Below are 13,725 nucleotides of genomic sequence, written 5' to 3'. Positions count from 1 at the left end.
AGGGAAAGAGCATCAAATGAACCCAAGGAAAGGAAGAGGAAGGAGACAACAAAGATGAAAGGAAAAAACAAGGAAATAGGAAGAGAAACAAAGGGAACATCACTCCAGATGCTACAGACACGGAAAACAGTGCCTGAATATTGGGGACAATGTGACGGCGACACATCTGGAAAACGAGATGAAACGAGCACTTTCCTGTTTCCAAAAAACACAACTCCTGACAGTGATGCGGGAGGAAAGGGAAGATCTGAAGAGTCGTAAAGGAATCGGATAGAATCTGTAATTAAAAAGCTTTTAACAGAATCAACTTGTGGGCTCAGATTGTTTTATGAGTCACCTCTTACCAAATGTTTGTGGACAAGCAACCTTCATCTTGCCCAGACTCTCCCCGAAAAGAGAAAAGGGCCTATTCCCCACCTGTTCTAGGAGACGATCATAATGTTAGGGAGAGCGCTGCGGGGAGAGGGGAGTGCGGCCGGTCCCTCTCTTGCTCAGACAGAGGAGGGAGAAAGCTCAACAGCCATGAAGCCAGCAGGAGGAGGGAAGACGACGCGTCTCAAGCAGACTGGGTTTATTGTGGGAAGACAGGCTTGGATAATATCGTAAAGTCCATGGGTTTTATCACATTAACAGTGACTCACAGCGAACATGTTTGATGAGACTCAGTTACCATTCAGGATGGAAGAGTCTCGGTACACCTGCTATGGGCGAGGGTCCCTTGCCTAATAAAGCACATCTGCGGAAACACCACCAGCAAACACCAGAACTACAGGCGAAGTGCGGCTAGCTGTCTCTCGCGGACTGGGGGCAAGGCAAGGACGCTGCGAGGACACTCCTCCGGCGTTGCTTCGCAGGTCTCTGCCTGTGCGGTAGGGAAGGGAAAGTTAAGGCAAGATGTGAGGATTTAGAAAAGGAGGAAATAAAACTGCCGTTATCCGCAGCTGATGCGTTACACAGAACACCCAAAAGAACGTGTGGATAATTGGTGATTGACGGATGTACAGTCAACGTACAAAACCGCCGCACCAACAACAGGCAGAAGATGAGATCTGATAGTGATTGACGGATGTACAGTCAACGTACAAAACCGCCGCACCAGCAACAGACAGAAAATGAGATCTGAAAACAAACCCTGAATTCGTTATCATTTGTCACGTAACAAACCACTTAAAATGCTCAGTATCTCAAACAGACCCACACCTCATTGTTTCTCCTGAGTCTGGAGGGTGGCTGGGTGCTTCTTTCTGCTGGCCTCGCTGGGCTCCCTCGCTGGGTCTGCAGTGGGGCTGGGGCAGGTGGCCGACGTCGGGCTCACGAGCATGGCCGGGGCCTGTGGGGCTCGCTCTCCAAGTGTCCTCCATCCCATCCCCTGCACTCCTTCTTTACAGCATGGCGCTCTCAGCACAGGGGACCAAGGGGACAGGGGCAGAAGCTGCACGGCTTTCTGAGACCTAGACTCACAAGTCCCACCACAGCGCCTTTGGCCATATTCCCCCAGTCAGCCCAGAGAAGTGGGTAATAGACTCCATCCTTTGTTGGGAGGAGGGGAAGAGAATTTGCAGCCATATCTAACCCATCAGAGATGCCACTTACGCACGTCTTTACCTATTGGAGTAAATCTAACAGCAGGTGTGTAGGATGTCTGTGCGGAGAACTACGGAACATCATTCAGCATAAAATCCAAACCTGTGGACGGTGTGCGGGTCTTGTCCTCCGAGAAGCAAACATCAAGGCAGGACTGGATGTGCATGAGACTTGTACGAGTTTATAGCCAGGAACAGCCGGATGGAAGAGATGTGGGAAGGGGTGTGGACGTTCCACGAGCCCTCTGGGCAGGGGTGGGGGGGTGTACCACCCTCCCAGCACCTCCATGGGCTCACCAGCCCAGAAGCTCTCCCAACCCTGCCGCTCAGGGATCTGCACAGAGGCTTCACTGCACGGGCACGGTTGACTGAATCATTGGCCGGTGGCAGTGAACTCAGGGTCAGTCCCTTTCCCCTCCCAGGAGGTGGTGGGGGTGGTCCCAAAAGTTCCAACCCTCTCATCGAGGTTGGTTCCAGGTCAAACCAGCCCCCATGTTTAGGGGCTTTCCAGAAGTCTGGGAAGTCAGATTCCCTGACATAAACTCTGGTGTGGTAGAAAGGGGCTAACAATTAACAAGAGACACCTTTATGGCTCTTTTATCACTTAGGAAATTCCAAGGGTTTAGGAGCTCTGTGACAGAAACAATGACCGAATATACATTTCTTTTCTTTTCTTTTCTTTTTTCTTTTCTTTCTTTTCTTTTCTTTTCTTTTCTCTTTTCTTTTTTTTCTTTCTTTCTTTTCTTTCTTTCTTTCTTTCTTTCTCTCTCTCTCTTTCTTTCTTTCTTTCAAGATTTTATTTATTTATTTGAGAGAAGAGGGGGAGAGAGAGAGAGAAGGAGGGAGGGAAGGGAGAGGGGGAGGGGCAGAGAGAGAGGGAAAAGCAGACTCCCCATAAGCAGGGAGCTCAACCCCGGGGCTCGATCCCAGGACCCTGCGATCATGACCTGAGCCAAAGGCATACTGCGCTTCACCGATGGAACCACCCAGGCACCCCCCAAGTATACATTTCTTATTATCAAATCACAACATCAGAGAGCCCCAAACAGACTCAAGCACGTATGGACACTGATTTTCCAGAAAGGAGCCCTGCGGAGCACGGGATGAAGGGGAGACTTTCCAAAAACCACAGAATGACTGGGGATCCGTATGATGAAAAATAAAATGGGCCGTCCTCCCTCACGTCGTAAACAAAAATGACTCCAGCTGAGCTGAGGATCTGAAGGGGAAAGGCAAGACAGCAGCACTTCTAGAAAACCGGATGGAGCATTCCATATGTTCATGTCTTTGGGGTAGGGAAATACATTTTGAAAAAGACACGAAAGGACCAATCCTAACAGACAAGACTGACGAATTCTCCTGCAGCGAAGTCAAGGGCCGTTCTGGATGGCGCAGAGAGGAGCTAACAGAATTTGTGAAGTATTTAGGACTTGGTGGAAATGTCAGTGCTGCCTGTGGAAACCTGGGAGACACGGTGTGAGTCCTTCTCGGGGAGACACGGGTTCCCCTGCTGCACGTGTACAAAAACAAGAAAGATTTACAGAGGAGCGAACCAAACTGTCCACTTTTGAAACCAGAAAAAGAACAAGAGAATAAATCCAAAGAAAATAAGAGGAAAGAAAATAAAAGCGGAGGTTAGGGAAACAGAAAACAAACCCCAAAATAGAACAACCCCAAGGGCTGCTGTTTTGAGAAGACGAATCACAGAGACAATCGGCAGCAGAACGCGGCAAGGAAGAAAAAGACGACGACACAAACACGTTGGAATTGAAGAGGGGGCATCGCCAAGAGATAGAACTATGATCAGGAAGGACTTAATACCCACATTCGAAAACCTCAATGAAATGGACACTTTTCTAGGAAAACATTTATTAGCAAAATGGGCCCAGGAAGAAAGAGAAATCTGAAGAGGCCAAAAACCAAAAAAGGGAGATGACATGTTTAAGACCCACCTCCAGAGGCATCTGGAAGTTCTGTGTTCAAACTACACGCACCGGCCCCTAAATGTGCCAGTTACCGGCTGACAAGCGGGGAGAACATCTTCCTGCCCTTAAAGCCGGGACAGCCCTCCTCAGTAGCAGGAAACAGCCAGGTCGTACGTAAAATGATGTTAGTGATTTGACCATCTTGGATCTGAAATGCCAATCCTACGAGACACCTTGGAAGAGTTCAAAAGAAACACAGCACATAGGGCACCTGGGGGGCTCAGGCAGGGAAGCGTCTTCCTTCGGCTCGCGTCGTGATCCCAGGGTCCTGGGACCGAGCCCCATGTCAGGCTCCCTGCTCAGGGGTGAGTCTGCTTCTCCCTCTGCCTCTGCCGTTCCCCCTGCTTGTGAGTGCGCTCCCTCTCTCTCTCTCAAATCAATTAATAAAACTTAAAAAAAAAAAAAGGCACGCAGCGCACAGATATGCTCCATTGACACGTATAGGAAGCAAGATGAAAGTATCCGGGACATGGGACACACTCCCCCAGCAGCAACGGGCAACGACCCCAGCAGGATTGTCTCAGGAGGAAGAATTCATTTCCAGACGGCCGGCCAGCATTAGAAAAGCTGTGCAGCCTCACGTTAAAACAGCCAACCAACGACGCGCACCCACCAGGGGAGCCCGAACCTGGAAGGTAAGCAGCAGCAGCGCGGAGCGCCTTGCGGGGGCACAGACTCACCGGTGCCGGGAAGAGCGTCAACGCGCGGGCCTCTCGGGACTGTGGGGTCTGGAAATGCGCACAGGATCACTGTTAGCAACTCCTGTGTCTGTATCTGAAAAAGAAAAAAAAACAAAACCCTGTGGGTGCCCAAGAAGGTTTATACGAAGACATCCATTTTAACATTTAAAAAATGCAAGCAAACACATGCTTGCCGTGGAAATGGGCACCGACGGGTAGAGGGGTAGCCAAAGCCGATGCGTTCAAGAGGCAAGGTATTTAACCACAGTAAAAATGAACGTATTGGAGCCACACAGATCAGCATGGCTCCATTTCAAGAATGTGGCTGGGAGGGGGGAAGGCAAGATACGGACGGAGCAGTCTGCACACCATGATACTATTTTTATAAGCCACACCCCAGGTTCCAGATGCATACGTGTGTGTGAAAGGACTTCACAACATCTGCAAGGATACAGGCCCGACTAATGAAATTGGTGAAACACAGAGGCATCTCTGATGGACAGGAGGCAGGGAAGCTAGCAGGGTGGTGGGTTAAAAGGAACATTAGCTTTCTCAGCAGCACTCCACGTTTCCAGAAGGAGAAAATGCATGTACTGTGTGTGCAGGGACTGGGCAAGGGCAGGCATCCCACGTTTGCCACTTTACTATCAGGCAGTGAGCGCAAGTCCACGGACCGAGCCACACAAGCAGGCAGTGTGCAGGGGAGCACGTCCTAGATTTTATCTGGAAATCCTACAAGGTTAAGGTTTTAGGGGGCCCAGCCAGATCTCAGAGGGGGCTGGAGGCCCAGCAGGGACCAATGTGACCTCAAGGCAGACAGGGGGACCTCTAGTCCTGATCCCCAGGGAGACCAGGAGCCACAAGGGTCTGCCAGGAAGGCAGCAAGCGGGAGCCAACACGGGGGCCACAAGACCTGTCCCCCTAGACTGGAGGCATCGCTGTGCAGAGGAACAGAAAGGAGAGACCTGGGCATATTTTTTGCCCCCAGAGACTGAGCATTTCCTAAGGGCTGTTTAGTATATCTTTAAGAACTATGTTTTGATTGTTAGGATGAAAAGTTTGTTTATTTAGTAATCAGGAAGCTGCAGGTAAGCGCTTGGAAAAAGCTGGTTAAGTACAGACCAGATCAGTACTTCACATCTTCCGTGCTCACCTGATTATAGCTGGAGTGAGCTTTGTGGCCCTGCCCCCCTTCTCTTGGCCAACTTCCCAGGGCTTGGTGATCTCTGTCCTCCCTGTGGACCGCTGTCTCCTGCTCCACAGTGGCCTGTCTCCCCTGCAGCGTGGCTGACGCTCATATTCCACAGCCTTAGTCATCACCCCACGCTTGGGGCTCACGGAAGCTCGGGGCCTCATAAAGTTCAAAGTCTGCCACCATAGTAAAGAGGCCCACTCACCTCGGCTTGAGAAGCAGCCGCAGCCCAGCGCTGGACGCTCCCAGCTGCATAAAGGGGTTTCGGTGGCAGGGTGAGGAGAGCCTCAGGCTGGCCCAAGCCTGGCCCTGGGGCCCCAGCCCTGCCTCTGGCCTCCTTGGACTCCCTGCTTCTGAAAAGGAATGTCAACCACCTCCATTCTGACCTCGGTTAGTACTTTCTCATTAAATTCTTCCTTGCAGCTTATCTCTTAACTCCCGCAAAAGACCCTGCGGGCATAGCATCCCGTGGTGGGAACCTAAACTACCCCTTAGGCTATAAGGACTGCCCCAGCCCACAAGACCCCATGTGATTAACCCCAAGACAATGATCAGCCTGACCTTCGCTGCCCACCTGCACGTACCCACTCACCTTTGTCCCACACTGTCCTTATGTAAACCTGGAAGTGTTTCCAGCATTTTGGAGATGGTCTTTGAGACGCTGTCTTCCCGGTGCTGGCCTCACTGAAATAAATTCCCTTCTCATTTCCCCACCACTCATCTCTCTGCCTTCGGATTTTGTCAGCGGCGTGAGGCCGAGCCTGGTCTGTTTGGGACCTCAGGAGCCAGGTGCTCGTGCACCATTGCGCCCCACTACACTTCTCCTCCCTGCCTGCCTCCTTCCTTCACATTTACTGTGAACTGTACCCAGGATGCTGGGGACGGGCCATCTGTGAGATGCCTCAGGCCCTGTGAGCCTGCGGACACTGCAGACACTGGAGCGCGGGTTTGGGGTGTAGAAAAAAGAATCTGTGCCTCAGTGGAACACGATGCATTGTCTACCAAAGGTCCTTGCTGCTGTTACGTGACTCCAGCCTCTGTCTCTTTTACTGGGTACAGATGGTCTCTCCAGGGGTTCAGTGATCTCCCCACCCCCACCCTGCAGAAAAGCTAGTTCTGCCTCAACTTAGATACTCATTTCAATGCTCATCATCTATAAACAGGTCTGCTTTTCATTTTCTTTGAACTGGTTCTAACATCTGTCTGATAGCTTCCCTGATTAAGGAGTAGAATAAAGCCTTTATCTCTCGTCCATATTTACACCCGAATGAGAATTAGGATTTCATCTTTTCCTGAAAATTACCTTTGAATAGGGTTAGACGAACCGAGCTCAGCTCTAACTGCTACAGCTCACCGACTTTATGACCTCCGGGGCATTGCTCTCCTGCAAAAGGGGATTCGTGGGGACAGGTACACTGAGCTTCCGACCCCAGGGCTCCGCGCAGCCGCGGCCCCGCCCCCGCCGCGGCCCCGCCCCCAAGGCTTTCCTCCAGCTACAAAGTCCCCGCCACCCCGGCGAAGCCCAGAGTGCGGGCAGGAGTCCGTCAGGCCGGGCGGGGCGGGACAGCCGGTCCGCGCAGTCCCTCCATTGGGTGGGGGCGGGCCCAAGTCTGTGATTGGCCGGCGGCCGGAGGCGGGGACGGGCTCAGGCCTGCGATTGGCCGGCGGCAGGCGGGGGCGGAGGGAGCGGCACCGTGATGGAGGCTGCTGGGCCGGTGACCCGGGCGGCGGCGCGGAAGAGGGCGCCCACGATCCCAGAGGAGCAGCGGGAGCGGCGGCCGGGGCGGCGGCGACCGCGGAGGAGGTGGGTGGGGGACCGGCGGGGACCGCAGTCGTGGGCGGGGAGCCTCGGCGTCCTCGCCCGTGAGACGGGGTGGTGAAACCCCCGCCGCCCGCCGCGGGTCCACGCGGAGGGGGCCGGCTGGTGGCATTGGTGCCCTTGCTGGACCGGAAGGGGGTCGTGCCTGGAGCGGGACCATCTGAACTGGGTCTTTAGGGAGCGCGTGGCGAACGGGAGGGAGGGTGTTCCAGTCGAAGGAACGGAGTGCGCAAAGGCTCAGAGGCACGAAAGGGGTGGACGCGTTCTTTTGAGCCCATGGTTCCTTGTCGGGGCATTTGCTCACCTGGGGGAAGTTAGCAGCACCCATATGGCCTTCTTGGAAACAGCATCCCTAGCTTTGTTTTAAACCCCAAAGAGTGAGACTGGGGTGTTTCAGACTGGACAGGGATGGCAAAGGAGTGGCTGCCGGCTGGTGGGGAAGATGTTTTGGAGGAGAATGTTGAGACGTCTCGCTCCCTCTTAATGGAGGAATAACAGGTGGTAAAGGTTATCTGGTACCTACCGACAGGTGTTCTGATAGGTGCGGGGGTTGGGGGAGTTGAAGGATAGAGAAATCATGAAGGGGAAAGAGCGGGGTGTGGAACGAAATTCTAAAGGCGTGATTTTCCATAGTACTTGCGCTTTCGTGACACTTGAATGTCTCATTCCCTCCACCCACCCAGGTGGTTTCAGGGTCCCCTAAGAAAGTTATAAGGAAGTGGCCGTGGATGTGGGGAGATTTAGAGAATTTCTACTTTGAAGCCCGTGGCCACTAATGGCAGCCACTGCGTCTTCTCACGTTCTAATGACGACAATTGTTTTTTTTTAAAAGCTAATCTGGATTTATCCAGGGTTTTCCAGCTCTGTGTGCCAAAGGTTAGACTCCTCCACGACAGCTGGGGAGTTAGTGTGGGTTCCACAGAACACACCCACGGAAATGTGGACTGGGGAGAAAGCATGGCCCTGCTCTCTTGGGCCCTGAAACTCTCTAGTTCTGTGAGTTTTCCGACCCCTTGTCCAAAGCAGAACCTGTGGACCCTGTGAAGTCTAACTGGTCTCTGCAGGGTGACCGGGGGTGGGTACAGGGGTTAGGCGCTTATACATAGGAGAGGAGGAGCTGTTGTGTGTCCAGGCGGAGGGCCGGCTGTGGTGCTAACACAGGCTGCTTTAGGAAGGTCAGCGCCCCCCAGCCCCTTCGGTTTGATGCATTTTTCCATAGTTTGCATTCAAAATGTAAGTCCGAGAATAGCGTTCCCTCCCCTTCGTGTGTCTAGGGGGGGCCTAGTCCATTTGGTTGTTAGTGTTCTTTTTCTTCATGCTTTTATTAAAAAAAAATTTTTTTTTAACTTCCTCATTGCTTAGAATTGAGGAGGAGCAAGAAGTAACTGTCTTCCGTGAAGTGGTCAGTTTTACCGCGGACCCTTTGCCAGGTGAGACGGTCGGAGGCTCTGAACGCTGTCTCCGCGCTCACTCTTGGGGCTTCGGGGCAGACCCGCCCCTTCCTGGTCTAGTTTTTCTCCCTCGGTTATTGTCAGAGCATCTCTGGGGATCCCATACTTTCCATCGGTTCCTCATTGTTCCCTCCTCTGACCAGCTAGATATTATGACAAGGACACCACCAAACCCATCAGTTTTTACTTCTCTTCGCTGGAGGAACTCCTGGCATGGACGCCCGACGTGGAGGACAGCTTCAACGTGGCCTTGGAGCCCTCCGAGTGTCGGCAGCCCCCCCTGAGCAGTCAGAGGCCCCGGACCTTGCTGTGCCATGACATGATGGGCGGGTATCTGGATGACAAGTGAGGCATCGCGAGAACATTGCCGATGTTAATTCTGTTGCCTGTTTCCCTTGCCTGGGACGGGGATGGAGGAGAAGGAGGCAGGGAGAGTGAGAGCCATGTGGCAGAGAGCACTGGGTGGGAGGCAGTCAGGAGACGGGCCTCTGGACCAGACTGACCTGACTGGGTGAGGCGCCCAGGCCTCCTGTTTCATCTGTAAGAGGACGTGGGTTGGGTGAAAGCTGGTGCCTCTGGCAGCCCTGACACCATTTGCTTCCGGGGACTGCGTGCCCTTGACATGTGGGAGGCGGGGCGGGTACAGAAGCAGGCACCGTCTTCACACTCCTGGGCCCGGATCCGTGGTCCTCACCTAACCCCTCGAGCTCTGACTCCGTCCTTGGCCCATTGGCTCCGGGTACCCGGCTTGACACTCCTGCGTCCCTCCCAGCCAGGGGACACTTCCTCCAGAGTTGCACGGTCTCTCAGAGGTCTTAAACGTCTGTAAAACAGTCTTGGATGGGACGATAGATGGGAAGGCTTAGTCCGAGCCGGCCACCAAGGGACAGGCAGAGGCAGGTGGTGGCATCTTAGGCGCAGCTCGTGGTTATCAGCCCAGCCTTACATGTACGGAGATGGTCCTGGAGCCACTGCTCAGGGGACAGCGCGGGGACACCAGGCGCCTGGAGCTTTTGCATGAGCCTGCCACTTCTCTTCTCTCCTGTCTTGTCTTTGTCTGTTGAGGCTGACAACGTCTGGTCCAGTGGTGACTGCCCGCCCGGCCTGGTGCACATGTTTCCCTTAAGACCTCTGGACCGCAGGGCCAAGGTGTAGTCCTACTTCTCGCTCCACCCAGTGCCTGCGCCGCGCCTGCTGCGTGGCGAGCTTCCGTTAGCATCGCTGGCTGGGACTGGAGAAGCTTCGCCCGGGTCCCCGTGTGCGGGGTCCCAACCGCGCCGTGTCCCACACAGGTTTATTCAGGGCTCGACAGCGCGCAGCCCCTACTGCTTCTACCACTGGCAGTCCATCGACGTCTTCGTGTACTTCAGCCACCACACCGTGACCATCCCCCCCGTGGGCTGGACCAACGCTGCCCATCGGCATGGGGTCTGTGTGCTGGGTAAGACCCCGGGGCTCGCCTCCCACGCACCCTCGTTAGCACACCTGCCAGGTGACCCAGTGACGAGAAGGCCTTTGTCTGCTACAGAGGGAGAAGAGCTCACCTGGGGCTGCCTTGATAGGTTAGCACAGGCGAGGGCAAACTTCTGGAAGGGCCCAGGCCACTGGGTCACTGTCATAACCAAGACAGTGCAGCCATAGATGACAGGCGGACAGATGGGCTATGTTTATGAAATAGGAGGTGGGTGGATGTGGCCCACAGGCCACAGGTGGCCAGTCCGTGGGTGCGGTGGTTGCTTCTCGAGCCTTCTTCGCCCGCACCTGAATCATTTATTGGCCTGTGTAGCACTGATGGCTGGGCTCGGCCTGTGGGGCTTGGACTCCCCAGAGATCCGGGACGGCCGAGCATGCGAACGTGTAACAAGCTTGCAGGCCAGGCTGCTGTGCTGTTGCAGGAACCACCCTTTGCTCATGGCTGGGTTCGCCTGACCTCATTTCTCTCCGTCCTGGCAGGGACTTTCATCACCGAGTGGAAAGAAGGTGGGCGGCTCTGTGAAGCCTTTCTGGCCGGGGACGAGAGCTCGTACCGAGCCGTGGCTGATCAGCTGGTCCTCATCGCCCAGTTTTTCCGTTTCGATGGCTGGCTGATCAACATCGAGAACTCTCTGAGCGTGAGCATAGCCTTCTCCTGGTGCTTGCCCGGCCCGGCCCTGCTGCCTCCCTGTCCCTCCGCTGCTGCTCTCTGCGGCCTTGCTGGGGCTGGTTAGAGCCAGCCTAGACACCTGCGTGACAGAACCTTCTCCGGCACGTGTCCGGAAACCTCGGTTGGCTGCGCTTCGCCTTACTGCTCCTTCGGGGCGCCCCTTCCCTCCTCCCGTGTCCGTTTTGCTTGGGCTGCGCGTGCGGCTTCCCTCAGCGCCACTCTCCCCTTTCATGGGGTTTTATCTTTTCTTCACTGCTGCGCCCGTGTCCTTCCTGCTTCGGAAAGGAAGGACAGTTGGGGCCCCTGGGGGGCTCAGTGGGTTGAGCGTCTGACTCTTGATTCTGGTTCAGGTCATGCTCAGGGTCGTGGGATCGAGCCCCGTGTCAGGCTCTGCGCTCAGCAGGGAGACGGCTTGGGATTCTCTCTCTAAAATAAATACAGTCTTTAAAGAAAAATAAAGGAAGGACAGTGGGAGACACTGGCTGGACACTCCCCTCCGTGGTTGCACGGTTGGGGGGCTCCAGGGACCGCGCCTTTTTGGAGTCTGTGTTTGCTTCTGAGGTTAAGCACCCTCCTGTCTGTCCCACGCGGGGCACTTCTCACGACAGACACGGCTGGGCCTCACCGAGGGTCTGCTCTGCCTCCCTCTCCAGCTGGCCGCGGTGGGGAACATGCCCCATTTCCTCCGGTACCTGACCACTCAGCTCCATCAGCGGGTGCCGGGGGGCTTGGTGCTGTGGTACGACAGTGTGGTGAGCAGCGGGCAGCTCAAGTGGCAGGACGAACTCAACCAGCACAACTGGTGAGGGCAGCCTTGTGGGCGGAGCGGGTGGGGGCAGTGTGGTCTGTCTGCTGGGGCCTGGCGTGCTCAGCCGCCCCGGGTAGGAGAGGGCGAGGGCAGAGTCGGAGCCGCCAGCCACCAGCGGGGAGGACCGGCGCGCTGTCGGCGGGCGCTGTGCCAAGGGCCACAGGTCTTGCGCTCCGGCTGGTCCCCTGCTCTTCAGAGGCGGCTGTGTTCTGGTCCTGGAGGTGGCCTGGTCTGGGGGTTAGGACGGAGGAGAGTGTCGGAAGGGGAAGGAGGAGGACATCCAGGGTGGGCAGCCCCCGGGCCTCCGTGTCTGGGCCTCACAGCGCGTCCTCGCCGCCTTGCAGGGTCTTCTTCGACTCCTGTGACGGCTTTTTCACCAACTATAACTGGCGGGAGGAGCACCTGCAGCGGATGCTGGGGCAGGCCGGGGAGCGCCGCGCCGACGTGTACGTGGGGGTGGACGTGTTCGCCCGGGGCAATGTCGTCGGAGGCCAGTTCCACACACACAAGGTGGGTGGCGGCCCTGCAGGCCGGGGAGCTGGGGGTGGTGGCCTGCGTGCCCTCCGTGGCTGGGTTTTCTCGTGGACCTTCCATTGCCATCTGCACTCAAGGCAAAGAGAGGCAGCATTCTTCCCAGAGCAGGGAAGCTGAGGCCCAAGACACATGGGTGATGCCTCAAGGCCGGGCTGTGCCCTGAAACCCTAACTTCCAGCCCAATCCTGCAGTCAGGCGGTACTTTTCGTATGGGTGTTGATGGCCTGCCCTCCCCCTCCGAGCTAGCTGGCTGTGATGTCTTTCTGGACCGCAATGCGCTGAAGGGCCCCGAGCTGGCGGTTTCAAGCATCGGGTGGGCTTGGGGAGCTCTGGCGGTGCGTCTGTTCACGGGCAGCTCAGGGCTAAGGACCTGGTAAAACAGCCAGTTTGGGGAATTGCTGGTTTAATAAGTGGTGAGATTTTTTCTGGCAAGGCAAGTCATATCGGCAGTGAGGGGAGACGAGGGGGTTGCCAGGGCCGGTGCACCTGGTACGGGATAAATAGGGAGTCCGCTTGTCTCCCGGGCCGTCAGCCTTGCCCCTTCCCTGGTGCCAGGGGATGCTCTTGCTCATTAATTAAGCTCTAAGTGAATAAATTAACCCAATAACTGAAGATTCTCTCCGCCCGCTGTGAGTCTGATAACGTGATGAGAGGTGCAGCGAGGGGGAGACACGTGCAGGCTGTGCGCTCCCACCGCGGACCCCGGCCCGGCTGCTCACAGCCTTTCTTCCCACCGCTGCGGGCTGAGGAGTTACTGGGGTTGGAGCCCCCTCAGAGCTGGGAGGGAGCTAGCCAGGCTCCACCTTCCCCCCCCCCGACTGCTGTCTCCCCAGTCGCTGGAGCTGATCCGGAAGCATGGATTCTCGGCGGCTCTCTTCGCCCCAGGCTGGGTGTACGAGTGTTTGGAGAAGAAGGATTTCTTCCAGAACCAGGACAAGTGAGCCTTGCCCGTCCCAGGCAGGGGCTTGGTGTTGGCCGGGTGGGGGCTCCGTCGGTTTCTCTGGTTTCCCAAGGAGCTCAGGCCTTGCTCTCCACGGACCTTTCCAGGGCACATGGGGTGGGATGAGGGGCTCAGCTGGAGAGAAGCCAGTCATCTTGGCTGCTTCCAGGAGGGAGGGTCCTGGAGACCCGTTAAGCAGGAAGGCCGGAGGTTGGGGACCCTGGGGGGAGGGCCACCCCTGCAGACCTGCATCTCCCACACATTCAGCGGGGGAGCCGCACTCACTCTGGGAGGGATGCAGGGGCCTCGAGTTGCAGAGAGTGACTTTGGGGTCCCCCTGCCCGTTTCCCTGCAGGTTCTGGGCTTTGTTGGAACGCTACCTGCCCACACACAGCATCTGCTCCTTGCCCTTTGTCACTTCTTTCTGCCTGGGCATGGGGACGCGGAGAGTGTGCTATGGCCAGGTGCGTGGGCTTCCTGGTGGGGCTGCATCACAGCACACGGGCTGCCCTCCCTCTGTCTTTGGTCTCACCTGGGAGAGGTGGGGGGCTCGGGGCGTGGGAGGGATGGTGGCCATGCTGCTCCCCCCC

At 56.0% G+C, this 13,725-nt stretch overlaps 1 protein-coding gene and 1 long non-coding RNA gene across 7 annotated transcripts in view; one reads left to right on the top strand and one right to left on the bottom strand.

Annotated features, from left to right (window-relative positions):
- The window catches only part of LOC121104947, a 26,718-nt gene extending 19,835 nt beyond the window's left edge, over window positions 1-6,883 (bottom strand). For both annotated transcript variants that reach the window (XR_005837303.1, XR_005837304.1), the window contains exons 1-2: window positions 6,744-6,883; window positions 4,249-4,342 (exon numbers count right to left, since the gene is read on the bottom strand). This is a non-coding gene — a long non-coding RNA (uncharacterized LOC121104947). The remainder of the gene's footprint in view (window positions 1-4,248; window positions 4,343-6,743) is intronic.
- Window positions 6,884-7,125: 242 nt separating this feature from the next.
- The window catches only part of ENGASE (endo-beta-N-acetylglucosaminidase), an 11,269-nt gene continuing 4,669 nt past the window's right edge, over window positions 7,126-13,725 (top strand). For 3 of the 5 annotated variants that reach the window (XM_040640092.1, XM_040640093.1, XM_040640091.1), the window contains exons 1-9: window positions 7,126-7,244; window positions 8,622-8,689; window positions 8,854-9,055; window positions 10,003-10,151; window positions 10,664-10,821; window positions 11,507-11,655; window positions 12,006-12,171; window positions 13,029-13,132; window positions 13,491-13,599. In XM_040640092.1, coding sequence (XP_040496026.1) covers window positions 7,138-7,244; window positions 8,622-8,689; window positions 8,854-9,055; window positions 10,003-10,151; window positions 10,664-10,821; window positions 11,507-11,655; window positions 12,006-12,171; window positions 13,029-13,132; window positions 13,491-13,599 — 1,212 coding nt within the window. In that variant the 5' untranslated portion in view covers window positions 7,126-7,137. Of the gene's footprint in view, window positions 7,245-8,621; window positions 8,690-8,853; window positions 9,056-10,002; window positions 10,152-10,663; window positions 10,822-11,506; window positions 11,656-12,005; window positions 12,172-13,028; window positions 13,133-13,490; window positions 13,600-13,725 lie in introns of those variants that run through there. The other 2 variants (XM_040640094.1, XM_040640095.1) reach the window with 2 other exon arrangements.

This window comes from Ursus maritimus, unplaced genomic scaffold (assembly GCF_017311325.1).
Source record: "Ursus maritimus isolate PB19 unplaced genomic scaffold, ASM1731132v1 scaffold_24, whole genome shotgun sequence".
Taxonomy (NCBI): Eukaryota; Metazoa; Chordata; class Mammalia; order Carnivora; family Ursidae; genus Ursus; species Ursus maritimus.
The sequence above is the reverse complement of the archived record's forward strand: the minus strand, read 5'-3'. Positions and strand labels throughout refer to the sequence as shown.